Raw genomic sequence first — 25,837 nt, forward strand, 5'->3', positions numbered from 1 at the left:
AGAAAGAAACATTGCTGTAAGAGTATAACATCGACTGGCTGCCTCAAGCCACAACCCAGGCATGTGCTCTGACCGAGAATGAAACCAGCAACCTTTTGGTGCACAGAATAACGCCCAAGCAACTGAGCCACACCGGCCAGGGCCATTTTAACCATTTTTAAATGTACAATTCAGTGGCATTAAGTCCATTCACAATGTTGTGCAACCATCACCACTATCCATTTCCAAAACATTGTCACCATCCCAAACATTAACTTGTAGCCATTAAACGTTAACTTCCCAAACTTACCACATGGCTCTAGCCCTTTATGCCTTTGCAGTTCCTGGTGCCTGGTGTGCCCTTGGACACTTTGTTCACTTAACTACTTCTTTATTTTTTTCAAAAACCAGCACAGATGAAGTCCTCTTTTTTGACGTCCTCCCAGGCCTCCCTCTCACTAAAAGTCCATGGCTCCCTGCTGTACACATATCTATTGCTGTGCTCACATCTGTCTACACATTTATCTCCTGTACAATACCAGAGATCCTAGAGCTCAGAGACCATGTCTGACTGATTTCTATGTCCTAGTGGCCAGTACATATCAGTGTGTGTTTGGTAAATGAATAAATGGCTAAGAGTTTCATAACTCTCCATGCCACTTTCCTGGCGAAGTTATCAGTTTACCGGTCCAATTCCTACACAGTTCTTAATCCTTTATTTGTGTTGTAAGCGGCAGGAACAGTACCAGGTGTCTGACGGGTGGGGTTAGACCAAATCTGGGTTCAGCAACCTCGGTACTTGGGTTCTGGCTAGGAAAGAATTCAGAGACAAGACCCAAACTGTAGGAGGACATTTATTTGGTAAATCAAGAGGTAGAAAAAGTAATTCCTGGAATAGACTTAGGGAGACAAGTTGTGGAGGCAAAAGAAGGGTCCTTGGAGCCTGGAAGTGAGGAAGCTAATGGTAAGGTGCCTGGGGCAGGGAGGGGGTGGGGAAAAGGAAAGGGAAAGGCATGGTGTGCTCTGGGGAGGAAGAGAGCACTGGGTCCTCCCTAGGAATGTTAAGGTGGGTATTTTAGGGGAGGTCCCAGGGGAAGATCTCAATAGGATATTCAGCAGATTTCCAGGTGTGTCTTTTCAGGGTCGTGGTCGCTACTGATTGATTGGCTGGCACCAGGGCAGGGAGTCATTATTCAAAGCAGCTAGTCCTGAGGTCAGCTGTCAGCCGTGGCTGGTTTTGTTGCTTATCTGGGCCTGGAGCTAAAATACAACTGAGGCACAGATGTTGTCTCTAGGGAGGAAAGGTCAGGAAGTCCAAACTGAATAATGAGCCATATGCTAAGGGGAAGGAAAAGTCACCGTGGGGGCGAGGTCCCACCCTGCAATAGATTGTCACCTGGGGCTTTCTAACCTGGTGACCTTCTGTACCTGGCCCAGGGTCCTTTCTCTACTCATGGCTAACTGCCTACCACATTTTCACACACACTGTTTCATTTAGTTCCTAGCACAAGGATGCCAAGTAAGCAAGCATTACATCCCTATTTTACAGAGAAGGAAACTGAGATTCAGAGTATGGAATCACACCCAAGTCAGAATTGCTTAACCAGCAACAGTGGTGAACGTAGCCTTTACACACACACACACACACACACACACACACACGCGGTCATGTGAACCCTAATAAGGTCTTGCATACCCAGCCCAGAGCTGGAACACATAGGGGTACTCTTGAACCAAACCTACTTGTAATTTAAACCTGGGTGAACACGTTTCCTGGTGACTGGGAATTCCTTAAGAATCGGCGCTCATCTCCCCATCCAGTCCAGTTGGGAGGAAGGATCCTGATATGCTCAAGGTGACAGAGTAAGAAAGCCAGGATATTCTTTTCCTTCCACTTCCCGTTTTCGGATTCCCTCCCGGGATGGAGAGCTAGGCTGGGCCCTTCTCTCCCTCCTCCGCCCGCAGCTGAGGGGGCCGGGGGGGCTTTGCTCTCCAGAGACTTTGCCCTTCATCCCGCGGAGCACTGGCAGCGCCAGCGGAGCCTCACTCCCGACCTGCTTCCCGTGAGCCTCTGCTCTCCACGACCCCACGCCGGGGCGCGTGCGCCATACCCAGCAGTCCTTGCGCGGCCCCGCAGAGCGGACACCCCGGACTCCAAGATGGCGTCAATCGGTAAGCGCAGAGAGCCGGTTAGGGCCTGTCAGGTTGGAAGCTGGAGCCGGTCCGGGGCTTACGGACGCACTGGGCGGGGAGAGAGCTGCGGAGCGCCCGTCTTTGCCGAGGGCCTTCGCCGCGACCTCACCCGACGCGCTCTGGACCCTTCGCAAGGGTCCTGCGCTGTCCGACCTTTCTCTGCTCTCCGGCCGCACCTCCGGGCTGTGGCAGGGAGGGCGGAGGCGAGAGCGAGGCGAGGGTAGCCGGGCAACGCGCCTCTGGGCTTGGGAATGCGCCGCCTCAGGACTCCCTCCCTCTCCTCTCCTCGCTAAGGGATAGCTGCTCTCGTCCCCGCCGCGACCCAGGTGCTTTGCACTTGAACCTTACGTGCAGATACTTGTTTCCAAAGTTGAAACTCACATTAAGCTCCAGGAGAAGTGTAGTGCCTAGGACAGTACCTAACACAATGAAAGGTTAGACGCATATACGTATGTTGACTATGCGCTGAATAGGCTCTCAAAGGTGAAGTGACCACTCAAGGTCATAACTAGTGAGAGGGCTGAGCTGGGATTCAAACCTAGGAGTTTGGGGCCTCGTGGTAAACTGAGCTTGAATCACAAGCATGATCTTGCCCTAATCGGTTTGGCTCAGTGGATAGAGCGTCGGCCTGCGGACTGAAGGGTCCCAGGTTCGATTCCGCTCAAGGACATGTACCTGGGTTGCAGGCACATCCCCAGTAGGAGATGTGCAGGAGGCAGCTGATTGACGTTCCTCTCTCATCGATGTTTCTGACCCTCTCCTTTCCTCTCTGTAAAAAATCAATAAAATATATATTTTTTAAAAAAGAATGATCTTAGGACTGACTGGTAGGCTTTTCGGTGGCATATATGAATGAACTGTGCACTCATTGGACTGTGCACACTTTTTTTTTTTTTAATAGTAGGGCAATCATGTATAAGCCCTAGATCCTCACATTAGCCTTTTCAAGAAGTCACTGCCAGGAATGTTGATCCCATGTGGTGTGGCCTGCTCGAGATCACAGCATGACACAGGCAGAGTTTTGATTAACCTATGTGTGTCTTACCCCAGTTTCTGTATTCTTAATATCAGCCTGGAGAAATTAAGAGGGGATCAGAAAAGATGAATGATGCTGTTTTTGTCATCTGTGAAAACGGGCACTAGAATATTTATCCATAGGTGGTTTTGTTGTTTAAGACAACATGTGAAAAGGAAGCATTGAGACTTGGCATCTTAGTTAAGCAGAGGGTTGACCTGAATAGCACTGTGGACTAAGGATTTAACAACTTAGTGCATGTAAGGTACTTGGAATACTGCCTGGTGCACAGGTGAGTGATGCTCATCCCAGCTTAAACTCTGACCTTTGAGTCCTGTCTCATCTGGCCCATTCAGCATCACCCTAGGGGAAAGAATTGGAGTCCAAGCCTCTTAAATAATGATGATCTTGTAGATGATATCTGTTGCCAGAGTATAAAACCATTAGCAAATAAAGTGATGAAAATATGAATGAATAACAATAGATGAGAGCAGGGCTTGGCAAACTATGGCCAATAGGCTGGATTTTATGAGGTCTGTTTTTGTCTGTGAGCTAAAAATGGTTTTTATGATTAGAAGAAAAAAAAAAGTGTGTTACAGAGGCCTTGTGTGGCCTGCAAAGCCTAAACTCTCTACTCTCTGGCAAACCTCTGGTTTGGATTTAGTACCTAGAAGACACTTGGCATTTCCATGCCTCTTCATCTAAATTAATATGCTTCTTGAAGTCATAAAATCAGGCCATACTTGTGGTCCTTACACAGTCTTCACTGAAAGTCTGTCATGACCAGGAACTGTGTGTGGATGCTCCCACCTTCAGCTATCTCATAGACAGACAGACAAAAAATAATAATTCCCATGCACACAGTATCTAAAGCCAAGTACCAAGGTGGGTACTATTCTTATCCTTATTTTACAAAGGAGGAAACAGGCACAGAGAGGGCAGTAACTTGCCCAAGCTACAAAGTGGCACAAAACTCAGAATACTGCGTTCTGGAGTCTGCTCTGTGATCACCACACTCTACTGGTGTGAACCAGCGGCTGCCGAGGGATGTATAGCACTGCACAGCAGTGTTGAGGGAGAGTTCCAATATGACTGCCAAGGACTAAGGCCTTTGTCTTCTGCTAAAAGAAATTCTGCCTGGCTGGTTTGGCTCAGTGGATAGATGATTCTCTCTCATCGATTTTTCTGTCTCTCCCTCTCCCTTCCTCTTTGAAATCAATAAAAATATTTTTTTAAAAAAAATTTGAGGGATTAAAAAAATAATCATAATAATAAATAAAAGAGAAATTCTTTTTTCCTCACCTGAGATATTTTTCCATTGACTTTTTAGAGAGTGTGGAAGGAAAAGAGAGAGACAAAGAAACATACATTTACCTGCAACCAAGGTACATGTCCTTGACCAGAATCCAATCCGGGACCCATCTATCCACTGAGCCAAACCAGCTAGGGCTAAAAAAAAATTATTGGAATAAGTGTAGATTTATCTCTAATGAATCTGATTGCCTCTTGGAGTTTTGTGATGATGTTGTACTTGTTCTTAAAACTAATGTAATTTTTCCCTAGCTCTGTGGTCGGCAAACTGCAGCTCGCGAGCCACATGTGGCTCTTTGGCCCCTTGAGTGTGGCTTTTCCACAAAATACCATGGCCTGGGCGAGTCTGTTTTGAAGTGGCATTAGAAGAAGTTGAAGTTTAAAAAATTTGGCTCTCAAAATAAATTTCAATCGTTGTACTGTTGATATTTGGCTCTGTTGACTAATGAGTTTGCCGACCACTGCCCTAGCTGGTTTGGCATTTCTATTTCTTTCTCCTTCCTTCCTCTCTGAAATCACTAAAAACCTATATTTAAAAAAAAACGAATGTAGCCCTGACTGGTTTGGCTCAGTGGATAGAGCGTCGACCTGTGGACCGAAGGGTCCCAGGTTCGATTCTGGTCAAGGGCATGTACCTTGGTGCGGGCACATCCCCAGTGGAGGGTGTGCAGGAGGCAGCTGATAGATGTTACTCTCTCATCGATGTTTCTAACTCTCTATTTTTCTCCTTTCCTCTCTGTAAAAAATCAATAAAAATATATATTTTTTTAAAAAAGATTGTACTCATAAAAAATACACGAATGTAGTTTTCCCCCTGTGCTTATACATTTCTTAATTTTGGTTAAGGAAATGCTCTTGTCTTCATAGTACAGAGATATAAATATGTAGAAAGTTTAAATTGTTGGCTTTTTTCCTCCTCTGATGTGCCAAGGTACCATGCCAATTTCTGAATGTGGTCCTGAGAATGCAGAATGTGTTTTTATAGTTAGTGTGAATATGAAAAAGATAGCTCCAGTGGGCCCAGATGTGGCCTGATTTTTTTTTGAGCCACCAGCCTTATACTTATCAAAAATATTTTGATTTAAAATAGTTAATTCTTTTGCATATTTCCCCCAACATAGTTCTATTTTTGAAAGCACTTTTATTATGGAAGATTTAAAATAAAAAGGGAACAGAATAATGTAAGGAGCACTCTGTACTCAGACCCTGTGTCAGCAGTTAGCAACATTGTGCTATTCTAGTTCCATCTATACCTCCATCGCCACTCCCCACCACAATGCCATATTTAAAGCCAGAGTTGGTTTTAGAATGACGTTTGTACTCCTTGCTGCATGCAAGAAGGCTTTGAGAGTGTAGCAAAGTTATTACTATGTTCTTATTCAAGAAGAAATGTGATATAGTATTCCTTGGACTAAAAGCCTACTTATTCAAGTAAAGATAAACCTGGAATGTAGGATGTGTACTTATTAAACTTTCCTAAAAATAGCACAATTAGGGTGACAGGGAAAGGTATAGGTCGTTTTTGGAGAACATTGTTCGCTGTTGAGTTTAATATCTGTGACACTGAACTCTCCAATAGAGATTTGGAACATATCTTAACATTCATTTGAGACCATCTGACATCTCAAAAATTAAACTAATCACAGCTTTCTGTTTGCAAAAAAAAAAAAAAAAACTAAAGAGTGAGATTAATCCCTGAAATCCTGTGTCCTTAAAATATCCTAAAGTTTGGTTTATGTGCTTTTCCCTCTACCCTTATCCTTTTAAAAAAATGTTTCATGTAAACCTAATGAGATTTAAAATATATATATATTTTGTTTTTTACAGAGAGGAGGGAGAGGAATAGAGAGTTAGAAACATCGATGAGAGAGAAACATCAATCAGCTGCCTCCTGCCCCGCCCGCCCCCCCTTCCCCGGGAATGTGCCTGCAACCAAGGTACATGCCCTTGACCGGAATCGAACCTGGAACCCTTGAGTCCGCAGGCCGATGCTTCATCCACTGAGCCAAACCGGTTAGGGCAACCTAATGAGATTTTAATAGTAATAATAACAGTTTACAATTCTGAGCACTGTTCCAAATGCTTTTATACAGATTTTTGTTTAATCCTTGTAATAAACCATTACAGATGAGGAAATTAGCTCACTGATTATATTGAAAGAAAGTGCTGGCATTTGAGATAAAGAGGGCAGGGAAGCGGCCTTTTAGGAGATGATATTTAAGTAGAGATAGCTGTCACTGCAAATGCAAAGGCATCAGTGAAAATAATTATGTTGCATATGAGAAACAGAAACGGTTTTGACTCAAGTATGGTGAGCTCAGGAAGATGGGTGTATATGAGATGGTTGTCTTACCCCATAGAGTGTTGGCTCCTGAGAGCAAGGCTCTCGTCTGCAGTCAGCACTGTATTCACAGTGCGTGGTGTGCTACTTGGCATATGGTAGGTGTTCCATATTTGTTGGATGAATCTAGGTGGAAGGTTGGGGCAGTTTGTTTGGGACAGGTAGCCTAAACCGCAACCCTTAAACCATGTAGGCAACTCGTAGGCTTATGCCTCCATGTTTCACTGGTCTGTTGTGACAAGCCTCAGCCTGGCCCATCAATGCCACGGGTCCGGTTCTCCAGACTACCTGTAGCAGATCTGAAGCTGCCGTTAAGCCTTGCATTTCTCTTTATGGCCTGACAGCCCTTGCCCTTGTTAAGGGTTGGGAGATGTTAGGAAACCTGTGGGATCCCCTTAGTGGACTCTTGAGGCTGGTCTTCAGGGAGCATTCATCTTTTCTTGGACCCCCAAAATGGAAAAGAAACTTTGGAGTGATTTAGTCTGGCTTCTGTGGCTGGTCATTAAGAAGGAGTTTTAGTCTTTGATGCCTTGCTCTGAAGGCAGCGATCTGCTGGCACCACAGACATTGGGGCACAGAGGAAGTGGCTATTTCTACACTCAGTGCTCAGAACAGTGGGCACTAAGAATGGTTTATAGTCTGACAGTCCTAGCGCGCCTGGCCGGCATGCATTTGTGTTCCCTGTGTGCAGCAGTCTGACCTGTGTCTGGGCTTACAGTTGGGGACCTCGGGCGAGATCCTAAGCACTTTGCTTCTCCTTTTCCTCTGGGTGATGAAGCTGTTCTGGGGGCTGAGTGAGGTGGGTGGGACTGCCTGGCACAGGGTCTCCTGCCTGAAAATGTGTTCACAGGGCTAGGCTGGTGGCTTCTTAGTAACAGTCCTTGGGCAGGTGTGCAAATCCCCAGCTAAGAACCATATGCTAGTGTGGGCTCCCTGTGGCCCTGGGTGGGCAGTCGGGAGCCACCTCACACAAGAGCACCCACACTATAAGGACCCTGAGACAAGCAGAGCACTTTCAGGAGCAGGAGGGGCTTGGTCAGTTTGGGCCGGGTGGACTTCTAGAGGTTCGCTCCCTGCATTTGCCTGTCCATGAGTTGGGAGTCGGGGCCCACGTGGATCCCCTCAGTGGGCTGATAACTCTGCAAATGATTGTCCCAGCCAGGGCACTGGGGAGAGAAGGGGCTGTAGGTAACCCCACTGGGATGGCAGGTGTAACCTACTGTCCTTGTCCCCTTGCAGGAAAAAAAAAAAAAAAAAAAAACATAATAAAGTTGACCTCTGGAGGAGCATGGGGGAAGGGAAATCATTCCCTCATGAGCATCTGAACACTCACAGTTCCACGCCCCCCTCCCAAGTCCCCTTTCTATTTTACTCTTAAGCCCAGAGATGATTATAGAATGGAACTATAGAAACCCTTCCTGTACAGTCTTCAGACTCTCATTGAAATATAATCTGGGGCCTGTTGGATTATTTGGAGTGGTTTTTACTATCATTTGACATCTGTGGTCCCAGGTAGGATACTTGTAGTAGAAATCAAACTGGCTTCAGGAGTAGGGGGACCAGAACTGAGGTTGAGTCCTGCTTCCACTGCCTGTATGCTGTGTGACTTTGGCCAACTTTTCTGAGTTACTCCCAGCAACTGTTATTCAAAAGCCTGTTTATTAATAAACCTGTCACTACAGCAATTCTGCCATTATATGGACTCTGGCTTAAAATAGTGAATTTGGTGTGACATATTTATTCATAATATTACTTATGTCCAGCCTAGCCTCTATGTAGTAATTTTATTGAATGGTTGAAATGAGTGACATAAAAGGATGTTATTTGTATTATTTGGAGATTTTTCAGTATATATTTTTGCTTTTTCTAATCAGTGCCATTGAAGGAGAAGAGACTGATGGAAGTCAAATTAGGGGAGCTGCCAAGCTGGATAATGATGCGGGATTTCACCCCTAAAGGCATTGCTGGAGCATTTCAAAGAGGTCAGAGCCTTTTGGATATGTGTAAACAAAAGCAAATCTCTGGTTCTTCAGATTTCTTTTTCCTGAATTAATTTGGGTGGTAAAGGCCTTGTCTCAGACCAGTAAGTTATGTAGATGACAGGGAGAAGTTGTTAGCTTTTGAATTTCATGTTTGGTCGTGTCAAAGACTGGCTCTGAGATATTTCAGCCAAGAAAACATTTTCTATTGCTTGGGATCAGTACCATTGCCTTCATCTTAGAGAAATGTCTATGAACATTTTCACATTATTAGACTTCTGTAAGAAAAAAATGAGTGAAGCATAGTGGACATCAGTCTAAAGTGTAATGCTCATCTTCCTACCAAGCAAAACTTCCATGATGAATATTTGAAATGGCCTGTCCTTCATGTCTGTGCATTTTAAAGTGCACAGCTAGTCAGGTCAGTCCTGTGGAACCCATGTCATGTTCCAAGACTAAAGACTCACATTATGCATGGTCTCCAGCTTCTCAGGGGCTTCCCTCTGTATTTTTCTTTGTAATACTGACTTCCCTGTGGCTGTCTTTCATGTGCATCTTTCCTCCTGCCCTGAGGCCTTTCCTCAATTTTGCCCTCAGATTAGAATACTCTTACCTTTTCCCTACAGTTACAGTAGACCCCGACTCCATGGAGGTGACTGTGTCCTGTTCATGCTCACAGCTCTCTGCAGTGCTCCTTCACAGTGTCCCTCACTGTTATAAACTGTGGCCTTCTATGATCATTTCAGTCTTTTTCTATCTACTAGGCCATGAGCCCCAAGAAGGCAGATATGGTTTGTCCCTTTACTGTTACTGATGGGAGTACCTAATAAAGAGAAACGCACGAAGCCTTCTTCCCTGAGTGGCCCTTACTGGGGATTGGATTCTCAGTCAGAATTAGGGTAAGGTTTTCCAGGGCTGGAGGTGAGGGTGAGATAGGATCAAAGGCTGACAGGCTGAACCAAATCTATAAGATCAGGGCCACAGGGTAGGGGCAGAATTAAGGTAGGCCTACCTGGAGCTTCTCCTGGGCTCGTGGGGACCCAAGACTCCGGGGGCGGGGGAGCATTTAAGTTTTTCCCTTTATCAACCCGAGAATGTAGGGTCAGTGGCTTAAAGAGCCAGAGCAGGACTGGATCCCTGAATTAAGCCAGACTCGATTTTGCACTGCATGAAGCAATCATAGCAAAGCAATGATCTTCCCTTCTGTTTGCAGGTTACTACAGGTATTACAACAAGTACATCAATGTGAAGAAAGGGGGCGTTGCTGGAATTTCTATGGTGCTGGCAGCGTATGTGCTTTTCAACTACTGCCGTTCTTATCATGAACTAAGTAAGTGTCTTTGGTTACATTGCCTACAGTGGGGTTTCCCCTGAGAGGGTAGCATTGGCTCATTGTCAGATTTAGAAGTCCATTATTCTATTGACAGCTGAAGAATTGAAGGGACTTGTCAGAACATAGTTTTTAGGATATTAAGTGAGAAAATTGTGGCAAAGAGAGAAAATACACAGAAAAATGAGATGAAGCTGGGGTTAAGGTAATACTTAGGAAGCATTCTATAAGATACTGCAGGCTCTGCCAAAGGTTGATAGAAAATTTGGCTTAATTTTCCTAGCCTAAGCCCATGTAGAGGGAAGTTGAGTGGTACCATCTGTTTGGGCAGTGCTCTGGAGAAATGTAGCTATTCCTGGTTCTGAGATCCAAGAGGAGCTTGTCCAGTGGGAGATGCCAGAAAGTGTCATTGGTGACCGGGTTTCATGGCTGTTTCTGAGTGTCCAGCCCCGTCTGTGGCATCTGGGGTGATGCTGGCTCCAAAGGACTGGACAGGTTCTTGAGGGCTATTTATCTGAGTGGGTGTTCTTCTGGGAAGGAAGAGGCTGGCCAGGGAGATGAGCATCTGAGATGCCTTCATGTCCTCAGGTCAGCAATTCCACTGAGACCCTGACAGGCAGGTTCTGGTTATTTTCTGAAAGGAATTCTCAGGATGGCTTTGATTTTAGCCCAGTGCTTTCCCTCTCATCTTGTGCTTTCCCTGTACCTTTTAAGAAATTTACTTTTGACTTTCTAACTTCAGAACATGAGCGACGACGCAAGTACCACTGAAGAGGGCCCAGTGTGGACTGCACATTCCTGACCATGACCTTTGCCCAGCACCTCTGAATCTTTTCATGTTGTAATGTAACACCTAATAAAGGGTGGCTGGTACTGGGCTGCTTCACTGGTTTGGCCATTTCCCCTCACTTCAGGTCCCTTGCACAAGGTAGGACAAGATTGCCTAACCACTCCCAAAGAGGGACTGTCAGCCCAGGGCATCGAATCATGAAGACAGACCATTTCAATCACATCACTTTGGGATTTTGCCCCAGCTAATTAGGGGGGTCATTTAGCAGTGCCCTTTCAAGTGTTTCCCTGCTCTTCGTCTTGTGTGTCCTGAGCACTTCTGGCTTTTTGTCACCCGACTGCTATAGTATAAAGCAGAAGTCCTGTATTCCTAAGAATGCCTTCCCCACCATCATTCTGTATCACTCCTGGGTATGTGCCTGATGGAAGCTTAGTGGGTTGATCTGAGGGGAAGCACAGGCCCTGAGATCCTATATACAGCACTTTTCCTTACCTTCATCAAAGGCCTCAGTAAAATGATGTGAAGGCCAGATTGGTTTCTTGTTAAGGGGCGTATGGTGAGCCTATATACTGCATGGAGTATAAGGGGGTGAGATGCTGTGGCTCATTTTCTCCTAGACCTGAATTTGAATAAATGTCATCCAACATTTGAGATGGAGACCTACCAGTAAAAACACCTTCCACCGGCATTATCACTTCACTTTTGAAGTCATTTGTTGAAAGGGGATAAGCAGGCACCAATGTCAAAGCTTTGTGCCAGGCAGTGCAGCCAATAGCAAGATCCTCTCCTTGGCATGGAGTCTGAAGCAATGAGACAAAACTTAAAAAACAAGCTTTAATCAACCTCATAAAAGTTGTTCTTATAATTGAACTTGGATAGGTCCCCTTGCCCAGCAAGTTCCAGGTGATGGTTTCACATTTCCAGGCTTAAGGTGGTCTCCATAGGCCAAAAGGTGTCTGAGTGACAGTACAGATGCTTGATGGGGCAGGAGGTAGGTGCACAGGTGGATCACGTCATCTTTTTAAAGGGCGGCCTGTAGCTCAGCTTCAGGTATACCTTAAACACTGTTAAGGTTAAGCATGTACCCCAAGAAAATAAGCCTGGAGGAAAAAGACCCTCACACTTGAGAGCCCTGCACCCCTCCTCAATCACTGCCACCTTGGAACAGGACCAGGCTGAGGCAACAAGCCCACTTGAGTTTGCCCTGAAGGGCTGCCTCGTTCAAATCACATTGATAGGCACAGCTTCTGAATTCAGCAGGACATGGAGGAAGCAGGCATGACCTAGCCTGTTTTAAGGACCCACCAGTCCCTGGGTTCACCAAGAACTGGTGTTTAATGAGGCCCACGGGGAAGGGCCGTCTTTCATACAGAACTGCTTACATAAGCTCTTCCCCACAACTTCCTCCTCTCTCCAGAGGGCAGTGTTCAGGAAGTCCCAGACAGATGTTGATGCCTAGACACACATGATGCTGATTTGAGGGACAGAACTGGAGCACATGTTCCCTTTTTAAGAGAGACTACAGCAAAATGGTAGGGAAACGGACAGATGTTGCCCCTCAGACTGATAAACGCCAGTGTGCTTGCCTACCAGCTCCAGCCAGAGTTGCACTAACACTGGCATTGAACAGTTAAATGCACAATCCCAAGGATGGCCCAGAGTGGCCCGAAATGGGGCCCTTTGGGCTGTTCTGAGCTGTCTCCAGCTGCTGTCACTGTCCACTGAGAAAGGCCAAGTGCCCTTTGGTGCATCTGTTGGCATAGTGTCCTTTTTCACCACACTGGGAACAGCAGGAAGGAAAGAAGACAAAAAAACAAAAACACAATTTTCAAATGCAGTTTTCAACTAAGGTGGCACTCATCAAATACCAGGTTGAGAAAAGGGACTGAAATTCTCAGTGGTACAGTTTCATTGAAATATAAGGGAAAAGCTACAGAAGGTAAGGTGGTATAGAAACTTCAGCCAAAAACTTGTCAAATGGGAGAGCCCTGCAGCCAAAGGATGATCTGAGAGCACACAGTAGTGAGCTCCTTCAGCCAGCTGGGCACATGGGACCTGCCCACAGAAGGGCTCTTAAGGTGGTAGGAAGAAGCCCACAGCACCAGAGCTGCCCCACCTGTCCAGGAATAAAGCCTCTGCATGGCTGACCACCTACCTGTGAGGCACCATTCTGGGACTGCCTGGCAATGGGAGGGAACAAGGAGAGAGAAGCTACCAGGCTCCTCCCCCAATGCAGGGGGGATTCATTGCTGTGGACACTGTGTGGGCTACACCCAGATTTCCCCTCCTGGTTCTTGCACACCTGCCTAAGCTATCCCTGGGGACAGGTTTCGGTCACAGGAGCAGAGATGGGACAAAATGGTTAGACTTGGTTGAACAGACCTGGTAATATCACCTCAAAAATCTAGCATGGACCCTGATTTGTCCTGCTTCTCATTATCCAGTATCTGCCTTAGTTTTACTTCATTCAACCTTGTTGCTCTTCCAAAAGCAGAATTCTAAGAAAGGAAGCAAATGGTATCCTCAAGCACCAAACAAGGAAGGGGTCTGGAGGTGGTAGGAGCACCCACTCTGCACTAACCCATTCAGTGCCCTCCCAATCCCTGCTGCCTTGGCACTTCCTGGAGTGTGGGGCTCTAATTAGTCACCACTGCCTAGAACTCTTGGCTGCTCTACTCCCAAGCCTGCTGTCCTCATGTTTTCAAGTCTTTACCTGTACATGTGACCTGTGTGGACAAGTGGCCTGTGTAGCTGCCAGTTATTCCTTTGGTTGATGTGATGACCAGAGGGAGGGACTGTGTGGGCCCATTCATGGAACTTGGCATGTCCATCAGCCTCCACAGCTGAGGAGTTCAGGATTCCCACAAGGCATCTTTAATATTAACTGTAAAGTGCCCCTGGTAAGAAGAGGTTGGCAGGTCCTCACCCCAGCTTTCTGAGGTTCCAGGATTTAGGAGAGTTTGCTTCACAGAAGCCCTGCTGAAGAGTCCTACAGGGAGGCAAGATGTACTTGAGGACTGGTTGGAAGCTGTTCTGCACAGGACAGATATCACCTCCTCATTCCTCTCTACTTTTCTCACCTGTTATGGCTCAGGCTTAGAAATCTGAGGCCTTCCCTGAATCGATGTACACTTTTAACTTTAGTGTCTTTGGCCTTTCCGAGAACAAAAACCCCTCCCAGGATAGAGTAGCATCAGCAGTCTGTTTCCTCAGCAGAGCTGGCACAGAGAAGGTGCTCAGTGAGTGATGGCTATGGGACGTGTCCAGTGGATTGGCTTTTCTATGAACGTGTTAAATATATGCCTTTTGACTCGGCCCCTCTATTTGCAGGTATGGATGCTAATGACATCAGACAAGAGCTCACAAATGTCTAAGTATTAGATTTAGCACTATTTTTAGCTGTAAAAATTATGACTTAACTGTCTACTAACAGAGAACTGGTAAAATAAAATATGATTATATAGTCACTGAAAAAGATTAGATTTACATACACTGATAGATCTACAGTATATTGTAAAGAAAAAAAGTATAGAATTCTATACATACTAGAGCCCCATTTGTATTAAAATACATACCATCCTTGTGTTTCTGTGAATAAAAGTTTAGAAGGGCAGTTCTCCAAGTTGGGGTCCCCCTTAGGGATTTTGGAGTGTAAAGGGGTACCAAAACCAAAAAGCATGAGAACAGAATACAATGAATAAAGTGGCCGTTTTAGAAAAGGTGGGAGTAAGGGACAACACTCACTTTGTATCTTAAATACTTCTATATCATCAATAAATTTTTTATTTTTAAAAGCATGGACTAACTTTGTATTTTTTCTAACAATTCCCAATCTGAAGTCTTTGTAAGTCTAGTTCTGTTAGTCATTGTTTCTGATTCACTTGGTGGTGCTTGTTTCCTTCTATGTTTTGTGATTTTTAATTGTGAACTCATTCTTCGGAACTCTAGCTATGGGAATTCTGTGTGATCTGGGTTGAGAATAAATTCATCGAAGAGCCAGATTCCAGGAGCCCATCTGGGCTGTTTTAGATGAGAAAATTAGCTTTTTAGCCCTCACCAAGGGCATAAATACAGGCCCAAACTCATGGAAGGATTTGCCAGTGACTATAAACTCAAGGGACTCCCTTCACCCCTTTCCATCAAGAGCCAATAACAACACACACGTTTCCTAGTGGGGCTTTAAAAAGTTAACTCTTCCCTGAGTGCCCTATTGTATGTATGTGTGTGTATGTGTAAGGGGTGAGAAGGGCCTAAAGCTTTGATTCTTTCTCTTCAGTGGGCCCATGCAGGATCTGAGGACAATCAGAGGCTTCAGGGCTCACTTGTCCTTGGATTCATGCTTCCACTTTAGTCCCAGCCTCTGACAGATTTCCCTTCCTTTTTTGAATGTAGACTCCATTCATTGTGTGTTTAATCATTCACCCTGCCTTGGTGTGTTGTAGAAGAAAGTGGGATGGCCTCTAGCCCACCATAATGGCTCACTTTTTACTGTTACAATTAGCAAACACAAAGACTTTTCATTTTTTCAAAATTAACTATTTGGTGAGGGAACTGGCACTGACTGTGAAGACCCCTCCCCACCCCCCAATCCAAGACTCACCTTGTAACAGGTGACCTGCTCCAATGGGCGGGGTCCCCGGTTGCCTGCACTGCTGTTTTGACTCTGCATGACCCCGATGACCTGCGGGGCTCTCTGCTGATTGGGAGAAGAGTTCTGACTCGTTAACTGGATCAAGGAGGACGACCTTTGTAATGGCGGATTGTTACTTTGCTGGAAAGAGTTACACAACACGGTTTTACTGCGGAAAACACGTGCACGCAAACTACCAATGGGGACAGAAAAAAGGAGGGCGGGACTACTCCCGCATGACCAACAGGAAGGAGGGCTTCTGAGGTGGCCCCTCTCAGGAGAGCAGGCAGAATAGAAACATCTGGTGATGATGGCAGGAGCGGCTGCCCGAAAAATACCATGCAGACACACATAAACGAAAAATAAAAGTAGAAAACAAAAACACCAAAGAGACAAGGTCTCTGGGGCAGTGGGGCGAGGGCATGAGCAGGCCTTACTTTCGTTTCTGAGGTTCTAGCTTCAGGTCAGGATGAACGCTTGGTTCAGCCAGATGTTTAGCAGCCTACACGGCGAGCAACAGTCACAGAAAAAGAGTTGGAGGCTGACATGCTGAACTGCGGTCTAGGGGCTGAGAGGGCCCTCCACTAGGGAGTCACGTGAACTAGGGGGATGGGGATCCTGGGGTGGGACTGGATAGCAAGGCTACCTCCCAACCAAGTGGTTTCTGGCTCCAGCCTCCAAAAACACAGGGACCCCGAGCTAGAAACCCCCAGGTTGTCATGGCTGCACCAGCACCCAATAATTCCCAACTTTGCTAACAAGGAATTCTATATGATGCCCCATAACCTCCTGAGGATGGGAGCAGTCAGTATAGCAAGTGCGGACATTTCTTCTGGCTACTCAGCATCTAGCAGTGAGGAAGGCCTGGTGGTGCTTTGGCAACAGGTTCAAAGTCCAGCCAGGTAAGAGGTAAGGCTCAAGGTCCATGGGTGGGTTTATTCAGCGTGTTGAGACCCTGCCTAGCGCAGTGGCCAGCCCTTCCTCTGGGTTTCCAATCCTCCACTCCAGTAACCAAACCCAGGATGCCTTGCTGAGGGGTGGGGAAGTGGGGGGTGGGGAGGCTGCTGCTGATTCCCATTTGTCCATGGCATTTCCTCTTTCCTCCTGCTTGAGGGGAATTGGTCAACTGCTGGGTTGTAGGACTCCTTGTCTAGAAAACGGGAGCCAGCTGGTCCTTCAGCCCTCTGTTCCCAGCATTCCCCGAAGTTGGGAAAATCCACACAGAGTGATCACAGCACTGGCCAGAGAACTAGCCAGCCTTGGTTTTGTTCCCAGATCTGCTCCTGCCCAGCTGTGGCACCTCAGGCAAGCCCCTCCCTCTAGGAGTGTCAGTTTCTCCATTTGTAAAGAAAAGGGTCTGAACCAGAAGCAAGAGCGGTAGAGACGTGGAGCTCCTGCTGCCTTCCACTCTGGCTCCAAGGTGGGCTCAAAGCACTCGCCAGGCAAGGGAAGAGAAACCAAGTGGGCATTCAGCTCCAGCAGACAGCCCTCCATATCTAGAGGCAGATAACAAACTGCTCAGCTCCCTGAATTTCCTGCTGGAACTCAGGATGACTGTCTTGCCTCCTCCTGAGCCCTCTCACAGGTCTCCAGCTGGGGCTATGACAGACCAGGCATTGATGCAGGCACTGAGTTCTCTATTGCAAGGGCACTGCCAGGGCCAGCAGTGCCATAGGGCCGAGGAAGGGCCAGAACACGGTACCTTTGTCGGAGGCTGCGTCTGCTGGGGCAGTGGAGGCTGCTCGGTGGTTCCCATTGGCAGTTCAAATCGAGGGCTGGTGACCCAACAACCAGAGGAGATGAGAACAAGAGAAGAAGAGATGAAAGAGGAGCTAGGCTAGGCGGTGTTCTCAAATTCTGGCCCAGGGAATATCATGGCTAGTCTCTACCCAAGTACAGAAAATGAACCAACTCGACTTAGGGTGGATGTTGGCTCTCAGCTCTGCCTCTGAAGCCATAGGACAGTGGGAAGAACAGAACTAACATGCCTGGGCTCAGACCCAGCTCTGCTTATAACTGGCTGAGACCTGGGGAAAATGCTGCTCAGAGGAATGAAGAACAGCTGTTGGTAACATCAGAAGGCATGAGCCTGCTCCATGAGGGGCTTTGAGCATGGGAGCTCCTTCCAATACATACCCTTCCCTGCAGGATCCAACTCAAGTGCCAGACCTCTAACAACAGACTCCCAGGAGGACACGTCTGCCTACCCCACAAGCAGGAACCCCTGGGCTACCTGTGGGCTCCTGGGCTTTCATCTAGGGAGCGGGACCAAGTCACTTACCGTGTGGCAGCAACCAGGACACTATGCTCCTGTACAGGTGTCGGCAGTGTGGATGGAGGCAGCACAGGAGGGGAAGACTACCCTGTGGTTCCAGTGCCACCCTATCCCCTCAACCACCCAAGTGACAGGTGCACTGAGGCCTAGGAGAGGAGTGCTGAGCCCTGCTGGGCAAGAACCTGGCTTTGGAGGCCTGCAGACCTGCCTCTGAGCAGATACCACCTCCTACCATGTGACCCTGGCCAGTGGCTGAGCTGCCTGTGTCCTCATGTGTGAAAAAGGACATTCTCTTTCATACTTGTGAGAGTTACATGAACTAGTGTATGTGAAACCCAAGCTCAGTAGTTCATATAGGAGGCCCTGACATTATAGTACCCTTCCTTTATGGCACAAGTTCTTAACCTGAGGGCCCTAAAAATATGTATGCAGAGTTTCTCTGGATCACAGGGCCCATAGTTTTCATCAGATTCCCGGATGGCTGTGTCCAAAAAAGGTTAAGTGCTGGTGTAGTCAGCCACCTCTGAGCTCAGGAAGCAGCTGGGGTCCCTCCCCAACCTCCTATCCCTGACCCAGGCACTGTGCTACCACCACCCAGTGACCAAAGCCCAACTGAACCCAGGAAAGACGTATAGGGCAGCAGGGCCTGGGGCAAGAGCAGTGTGGGAGTTGGGGGGATAGGAGGTGGCTACTCACTGCATGAATTTACACGAGGGCCCCTCCGGGCAGAATCCCACGAGGTAATTCACACAGATGACTCTCCGAGTGTGCCGGTGCCTACACAGGGGACCTGTGGAGCCAGCATCAAGTACTCAGACCACCCCCTCTTTAGGGGATGCTCTCGTGCCCATTGCCAGTCAGAGCCCTGCCCAGACCATGGTCAGAAACTGGCTTTGCCGCTTATTCATAGGGACAGTGGGCAGGACACACAACCTCTCAAATACTAGTTTCCTTATTGAAAATGCAGAAGAGAATGCAGCCCACACAGGAGCTTTGGGAGGCTCACGTGAATTGAGAGTGTAAAAAAGCCTCACTAGCCCCCAAATGTCTAACACCATGTTTTGCTGGAGTAGGCAGGACAGGTAGAGGGTCATGTGGGCAGAGAGAGGACTGGCCTCTTAGCAGGGGGCCCAGCCACCCGGACACCTACCGTGCTTGCAGAAGCCACGATCGTACCAAGGGCAGTCCTTGATCTTGGACTCGGGGTCGATGTGCAGGAAGGGGCACTCCTTGTTGCTGCACTCCCCTGCAGGGAAACCCACACATGCGTCCACCCAGGCCAGCCCTGGGAGAGCTGGACCCAGACCCACCTTGGTTTCTCCCAAGGCCAGGGCCCATTGTGTGGCAAAGAGTGCCAGGTGGTTCTGGTGTCTAGTCCTGGCCTGGCGAACCCTGAGACTCGATGGAGTGCCTTAGGGCCTCGGTTTTCTGACCTGTATGTGTGCTGTGAAGGTCCTCCCCTCACATGTGTCCATGCTGTCACCAGGGTCAATGACACTGACAGAGCTGGGCACAAGGTATACACACACTCATTAGATAACTCATGGCTCCATCCCTTATCAAAGATGGTGTCCTGGGACTGTGGTGTGCCCAGGTATGCAAACGTACCAGCTGAGGCCAGGAAATTACTGTTCTACTTGGATCAGCTTTTCACAGGTACTAGCTGGGACAAGGGAAAGGTCTGAGGAGTCTACTATTTAGGACAAAGTAGGGAAGATTTTGGAACTCAGGTTGGGTCCCTGTGGTAGAAGGCAATGAAGCCTTTATGAGAGGAGCTATCTCAGAAGCAACCAGCCCAGCTGCCACTAGCATCTTTCACCCAGCTACAGTTCAGCCACCTCCATGCTTGCCCTTCCTTTCCAACCTGTTACACATAAAATGCCAATCTGAAAAAAATGCAAACTCCTTCCCAGACCCACCAATTTCCTACATGGTCTAGCTCATCCCTCCTGTTTTCTCCTCCCCTCCAGCCACAATGGCCCCCCAGCTGTTCCAAGACACTTTTCTGCCAGGATTGGCCCCTGCTTAGCCTTCAGATCCCAGCTCAGGTCTCTCCTAAGAGAGGCCTTCCTGACCATTCTCCCTAAAGGAGATTCCTCATGTGGTTCCATCACCGTTTATTTCCTTCAGGGCATTTATTGTGCACAATTCTCTTCCTGACCATTCTCCCTAAAGGAGATTCCTCATGTGGTTCCATCACCGTTTATTTCCTTCAGGGCATTTATTGTGCACAATTCTCTTGTCTCACTGACGTATCAGCTGCCTCTTTCCCTGGGCCACTAAAGCAAAAGTACCATGGGGCAGGGAATGGGCCTGTCTTCTTCATCACCGTCTCTTCAGGGCCTAGCAGGGGACCCTCACCTGTGTTACAGTGACAGGAGCTGCAGACAGTATGTTTATATCAGGTCAGGATCTGCAGGGGAATAGCAGGCAGGGATTTGTCACAGAGGCAGGAGGGAGGGGGGACTGGCTCTGCCCATGGCCATCAGCAGAGAAGTAGGGGACTCAGGTGAGCCTGCAGAGGCACCCTTGAGAGTCTGCCCTGAGGGCTGGCTCCTGCCTTTGGAGTCAGATGACAGAAGGTTCCCATTGAGAAGCCACTGCTTTCTTTCAGTGATGGCTCTGGGGGAGGGTGGGAAGCTTGGAAGTCTGAGTCCTATTTCTGTCTGTCTGTGCTATGACTTTTTAGTTTGTGTTGCCTCTCAAAAAAAAAAAAAAAAAGAAAAAGAAAAAAAAAAAAAAGAAGCCATAACTCTAATTAATAAGCCAGCAGGCCAAGCCTGTTGGGCTGCTGTAATAATTAGCTTCTCCTCTGACAACAGTGCTTTGAAAGTGTGCAGGTCTAGCACTCCTCGGCCCACAACAGAGTATAGCAGGCTTCCAGTCTCCCACCGGGCCTCCCCCCAGGGCCTGGGGTCGGCAGTCCTGAGGCCAGAGCTAGCCCTTGTCCTGACCAACAAGTATTTTCCCTAGTCAACCTCACTCAGAGCAGAGAGCCAGATTCTAGTTCCATCAGAGAGCACAACAGCTTGGCCAAGCCCTGTGCCAGCCCCACTGCCCTCAGGCTGCCCCCACTTCTCCATGCAGTTCACTCAGGACAACTTAGGCCACATGTTCTCTAAGCAGGGATCAAGTCAATCTCAGTTTCAAGGTGAAGAGTAGGACTCTTTGCTACCAGAATACAGCTCCGCAAACTTGCTATTCTTAAGGGGCATTTAGGACAGACAAGCTACTACCTGGGATCACATGCTCAGAGAGAAGGAAACCAACTCGGGGGGCAATCAGTTGCCACACAATAAGAAGTTGATTTAAGGGAGAAGGCAGACTTGAGCAGAAACAAGGCCTCTGGCCAGCTGCACTCTCACCTACCCACTGGGATGCTCTCATTAGTCTCAAATTCCCAAATTACCTGGAAGTGCTTAAAAAACAGAAGCACTGCCCGGGCCGGTGTGCTCACTGGTTAGAGTACCAGCCCACGCACCGAAGGGTCTCAGGTTTGATTCCTGGTCAAGGGCATGTACCTGGGCTGCAGGTTTCATCCTCAGCCACGGAGGCAACCACCTGACATGTCTCTCTCACATCAATATTTCTCTCTCCTTTCCTCCCTTCCTCCTTTCCACTCTGGAAAAAAGAAAAAAAAAAAAAAAAAAAACAATGGAAAAAAATATCCTCTGGTGAGAATTAACAAAAAATAAACAAACAAAAAAACAGATGTAGGGATTATTAGAGAATAACTGTAACTTCCCATGACTAATAGGCCAGCTGAGGGTTGGAGAGCAATGCCTAAGGTTCTCATCTGAAGCTGGACAGACTGGAGAGGTAGATACCCGGAGTGCCTGAGCAGTTGCTTAACTCCTCTGGGTCTTGGGTCTTGGTGGGGCCTCCCTTCGGTTACTGATGCTGAGGGGTTTCTGGATGGAGGAAGCGGCCTGGCCACACCTTACCGAACTTTGAGTAGAAGTAGCACTCAGGCATCTTGGTCATGTCATACTCATGGAGGAACTCGCACTGGTCCCCCTTCTTGCACAGCCCCCGTAGCCAGTGTTTGCACACCACTGTCTTCTCACCACTAATGTGGCGAAATGGGCACATGCCCCCTGCGGAGGAAGATAGAAAGAGGTAGCCCTGAGCCCAGGGGCACTGGGCCCGGGGGAGCCAAGGCGCCTTCTCCCCACACTCCTCTGAAGCACCCAAAACTAGAATGTCCCAGAGGTGGTGGCTGCCCCTAGCAGAAGGCAATGTGATTTTAGACAGTATATGGGCACACATTTTAAGTTTAAGTAGTTATGTCTTTTATTTTAATGTGTTTTAATAAAATCTAACTAAAACATCATGAATTCACAGATTGTATTGTAAGATGGAGGCTTGACAAGATCAACAGTGGTGTGGGAGAGGGGTGGGTTTATTTCTTTATTTAATTAAAGAATAGTTCCAGTGATACATGGACATGGCAAAAATTGTACGGCTAGTTTAAGAAAGACTGGGTTTTGGGAAAACCCAAGTTTAAACTATCTTCTAGCCTAAAAGATAGAAGGTAAAAAGGATCCCCAGTAGAAGCCTGGACTCCAGGTGGGCTCCATCTTTAGTTAAAAGTACCTATTTATCCTCCAACAACTAAGAAAATCAGCTACAGAACTGAAGAAATGCATTGCATACAAACAGGGGGAGGTCTGCCGTCTGCAGTAGGACCTGAGTGATCATCCTTATAGACAGGACAAAGCTATACCCTGAGAAGGTCCTATTTCTAAGTAGTGGCCTGGCAAGACTACTGGGAAGGTCCGACCAGAATGAGGTTGTGACTGGGAAATTTCTGGACCAGCCCTGTCCAACAGAACTTTCTGCAATGATGGAAGTTCTATATTTATGCTGTCCAATATGGCAGTCAGTAGCCACATGTGGCTATTAAACACTTGAAATATGACTAGTATGATTAAGGAACTGCATTCTTAATTTCATTTAATTTTAATTGATTTAAATTTGAATAGCCACATGTGGCTAGTGGCTACTGTATTAGTTAACAAAGAAGCAGTCATAATGCCCATGTTAAGGACAGCTTGCTAACAGATGGTGGCAGGTCAGAAAGGCAGAATTACTGAGCAAGGACATGGAAATGAGCCCAGGAGCCCAGGGATGATGACTCCAACTAGAAAGATGGAGGTCAAACTGGTTGACCTACCAGTAGGTCTATTGTTTGAATGATAAGTGACTGAGTTATAGAACCAAAACTTGCCAAAATCAGTCATTAAAACCAGTCTTGCTCTAATTCTGTGTTCCCTTTCAAGCTGTGATCAAATTTAGTTTCCAAATAAATTTGCCTAGAAAAACAAAAATGGCCAGACCTACATATAGTATGTAAGGTCCAGCCAATACTTCTCCTTATGAATAATCTGGCTCATGGAGCCTCTGTGGGGGCCTGGTTAGTACGAATAAGACTCCATGAGACAGACTATTGTTGGGTGTGGGGTTTTTTGATGAGAGGGTATGGAGAACAGTGAGCTTGTACAGACTGTAGAATCACAAAGGCCTGGGCTCAGATACTGGGCTCAGCCACTCAGTAATTTTGAGTTTGGGAAACACCGCCCTAAAAGACAGACGGTAAAGAGGACTACCAGCAGAAGCCTGGACTCCACACAGGCTGCATCTTTAGCCTCCAATACCTAAGAAAGATCAACTACAGAACTGAAGAAATGCATTGCATACAAACTTGAGAAAGTTTCTGAACATCTCAGTGCTAGGAGCTTCTATTCATGTCACAGGTCAGCTTGTGGCCACAGGGAAAATGAGGTGAGAAAGCTGATTCAGAGCCAGGTTCAGTGCCGTGTTTTAGGTTTCAGGCAGAATACCCATCATGTTCCTAGCCTATCCAAACCACAATTTCATCTAGGGGCACTGTTATTCTTGAGAAAGCAATTTAAGCTAGAGACCTGATGGCCTGCAAGTCTGCTAGGGGATAGAAAGGTAGAAGGCACCTGAGGAGGAACATCAAGGAACCAGGGGTCTCTTACCTTTGCCACAGGCAGCTTTCAAAAAGAATTCACAGACAGCAGCCCCTGACTCTGTAGAAAGGAGAGGAAAGGAGAAGGGTCAACAAAGCAAGGTGCAATTGCTACTGATGACATCTGAAGACAGGGAGAGGAAAACCTTCTGGCCTTTGACCTATGAAATGTTCATGATCCAGGAAATAGGCTGACAAAAAAAAAAAGAAAAAAAGAAAAAAAATGCAAAGTCCAAACAAGCAAGAAAAATGTTGCTTATTTCAGGCATGCAAAATCAGACACATATGTTAAGACCAGTCATTATACAGGCTGAGAGTCTCCTATAATAAAAATGCTTTTGAGGGTTTGGGAGTGAGTGGGTGAAGGAAGGATGGAGCACAAGATCACAGAAACTATCCGGTGCTTGGACCTTCCAGAGGGCTAATTTCTGAGCACTTTAATGTGAGGCAGAGGGAGGGAATGATCTCACAGGAAACATACATGAATGGGGACTCTGAGGAGGGACGAGAGAGAGAGAGAGAGAGAGAGAGAGAGAGAGAGAGAGAGAGAGAGAGAGAGAGAGAGAGACAGTTAGGGAGGTAAAGCATATAACTGAAGACAAAAAAAAAAGGACTACTCTTAATTTGCAATGCCAACACAATTATTAAAGCAGTGCTTTGCTTCTACAGGTGAGGGGAGCAAGTGAACACAGGTGGAGTGCATGTGGTGCAAGTCAGTGGGATCAGGGTTCGCTGTTCCAATGAGCCCAGTAATTCACCGGCCATGGCGACCAGAATAAACGTGGTTTCACAAAGTTTTGTCTATCAGCAGGCATTTCAGAATTGCTGAAAACCCACAGAGAACATCTCCGAGGGCCACGTTTGTGCCTCTACTTATTAACTTGCAAGGGATTCCTTGGCTTCTGGGCTGCAGGCAGATTTTGCTAGGACGGACTTAAGGCGGTGGCACTGGGGATCTTGGAGGTGTCACTTGTTTGCATTTCAAAAAGTCTGAAAAGGGAGCTCAGGCACCTGCCAGGTGTGATGAAAGACCCAGAGTTGGCGTCCAGAAAAGAACTGAGGGACAGGCTCCCAGGAGTGAGTCCTAGGAGAAGAATGGAGCTTGAGAGTCTAACTGTGGTCTTCCAGACTCCTCCAACGGCCCAGTTTTGATGAAAGCAAAAGGGAGAGCACAGTGAGGGGCCTGGAGGTGGGGGAAGGAGATTGTACAGTACTTTCCAGTAGTTGGGGAGTTTGTGGGGGTGGGGGAAGGATTTCCAATCAAGGATACCCGCCTTGCCCTGGCTGGTGTGGCTCAGTGGATAGAGCCTTGGCCTGCAGACTGAAGGGACCCAGGTTCGATTCTGGTCAAGGGCACACGCCTCGGTTGTGGGCTCCATCCCCCTCAGTCCCCAGTAGGAGGCTCGCAGAAGGCAGTCAATCAATGATTCTCTCTCATCGTTGATGTTTCTCTCTCTCTCCCCCTTTCCCTTCCTCTCTGAAATCAATAAGAATATATTAAGAAGAAAAAAGAGGACACCCGCCTTCATTGAACAATTTGAACAGCCGGACATGGTCTAGCCCTCCTGAAGATTATCTTAAACTACCCCCAGGGGATCAAAGATCTGAGGAAGGTGGGCTCCCGCGTGCGAGTCCCAGGACCGAGGGGAATGGGACCCAGTTCCGAGTCGGTTGCGCCCCTTGCCCGCCGGCCCCGGCCCCACGCTCACTGTCCATGCCGGGGAAGGGCAGCGGCTGCGCCCCGAGCTGCTGCTCCACCGCGATCTCCAAGTCGAACTTGATGTGGTCCACGCTGGCGATGATTTCCTGCATGGCGGCGGCGGCGGCCCCACCGGCCCGGCTACCTCTAGTACCTCGCCGCACTCACACTTCTACCCGCCACCGGCCGGCGCACACGGTCCTCCTCCGCTTCGCCTCGCCTAACCTGGCCGCCGCCGCCGCCGCCGCCGCCGCCGCCACCGCCGGCGCCCGAGGTATGCCGGGAGCGCTCGAAGCCCGC

General features: G+C 47.6%; 2 protein-coding genes, 1 long non-coding RNA gene and 1 other non-coding gene across 7 annotated transcripts; 2 read left to right on the plus strand and 2 right to left on the minus strand.

The window, feature by feature from the left end:
- Positions 1-820: 820 nt before the first annotated feature.
- On the minus strand, positions 821-2,327 carry LOC114231604 (uncharacterized). The gene is made up of 2 exons (XR_008555791.1): positions 1,723-2,327; positions 821-1,270 (listed from the first exon to the last, which is right to left on the minus strand). It is a non-coding gene; the product is annotated as an uncharacterized LOC114231604 (long non-coding RNA).
- On the plus strand, positions 2,061-11,021 carry ATP5MF (ATP synthase membrane subunit f). Its single transcript, XM_008141378.3, has 4 exons — positions 2,061-2,151; positions 8,714-8,821; positions 10,032-10,148; positions 10,891-11,021. The coding sequence occupies exons 1-4, from the start codon at positions 2,139-2,141 to the stop codon at positions 10,917-10,919; spliced, it is 267 nt and encodes an 88-aa protein (XP_008139600.1). The 5' UTR covers positions 2,061-2,138; the 3' UTR covers positions 10,920-11,021.
- LOC114231632 (small nucleolar RNA SNORA43) lies at positions 7,364-7,487 on the plus strand. Its single transcript, XR_003617615.1, has one exon. It is a non-coding gene; the product is annotated as a small nucleolar RNA SNORA43 (small nucleolar RNA).
- Positions 11,022-12,421: 1,400 nt separating the features above from the next.
- Positions 12,422-25,797, minus strand: CPSF4 (cleavage and polyadenylation specific factor 4). Of its 4 annotated transcripts, XM_054714927.1 has the most exons (9): positions 25,548-25,797; positions 23,849-23,899; positions 21,788-21,940; positions 18,994-19,089; positions 18,540-18,633; positions 17,271-17,343; positions 15,539-15,709; positions 13,652-13,927; positions 12,656-12,718 (listed from the first exon to the last, which is right to left on the minus strand). In XM_054714927.1, the coding sequence occupies exons 1-8, from the start codon at positions 25,648-25,650 to the stop codon at positions 13,904-13,906; spliced, it is 765 nt and encodes a 254-aa protein (XP_054570902.1). In that variant the 5' UTR covers positions 25,651-25,797; the 3' UTR covers positions 12,656-12,718; positions 13,652-13,903. The 4 variants fall into 4 exon arrangements, with proteins under 4 accessions (XP_008139598.1, XP_028001607.1, XP_028001604.1 ...); XM_008141376.3 differs by lacking the exon at positions 13,652-13,927 and having other exon boundaries at positions 12,422-12,718; positions 15,539-15,631; XM_028145806.2 differs by lacking the exon at positions 13,652-13,927 and having other exon boundaries at positions 12,422-12,718; positions 15,539-15,634.
- Between the last annotated feature and the right edge of the window lie 40 nt (positions 25,798-25,837).

This window comes from Eptesicus fuscus, chromosome 4 (assembly GCF_027574615.1).
Source record: "Eptesicus fuscus isolate TK198812 chromosome 4, DD_ASM_mEF_20220401, whole genome shotgun sequence".
In the NCBI taxonomy this organism is placed as follows: Eukaryota; Metazoa; Chordata; class Mammalia; order Chiroptera; family Vespertilionidae; genus Eptesicus; species Eptesicus fuscus.

Excerpts from the sequence above, each read along its gene's own strand:
- ATP5MF (XM_008141378.3), top strand. Across the intron at positions 8,822-10,031 it reads TGCTGGAGCATTTCAAAGAG|GTTACTACAGGTATTACAAC; the intron begins GTCAGAGCCTTT and ends TTCTGTTTGCAG. Across the intron at positions 10,149-10,890 it reads CCGTTCTTATCATGAACTAA|AACATGAGCGACGACGCAAG; the intron begins GTAAGTGTCTTT and ends TTCTAACTTCAG.
- CPSF4 (XM_028145803.2), bottom strand. The coding sequence starts at position 25,650 with ATGCAGGAAATCATCGCCAGCGTGGACCACATCAAGTTCGACTTGGAG. Across the intron at positions 23,900-25,547 it reads GCCCTTCCCCGGCATGGACA|AGTCAGGGGCTGCTGTCTGT; the intron begins GTGAGCGTGGGG and ends TCCTTTCTACAG. Across the intron at positions 12,719-15,538 it reads AGCAGGTCACCTGTTACAAG|TGTGGTGAAAAAGGACACTA; the intron begins GTGAGTCTTGGA and ends TGCTGTTCCCAG.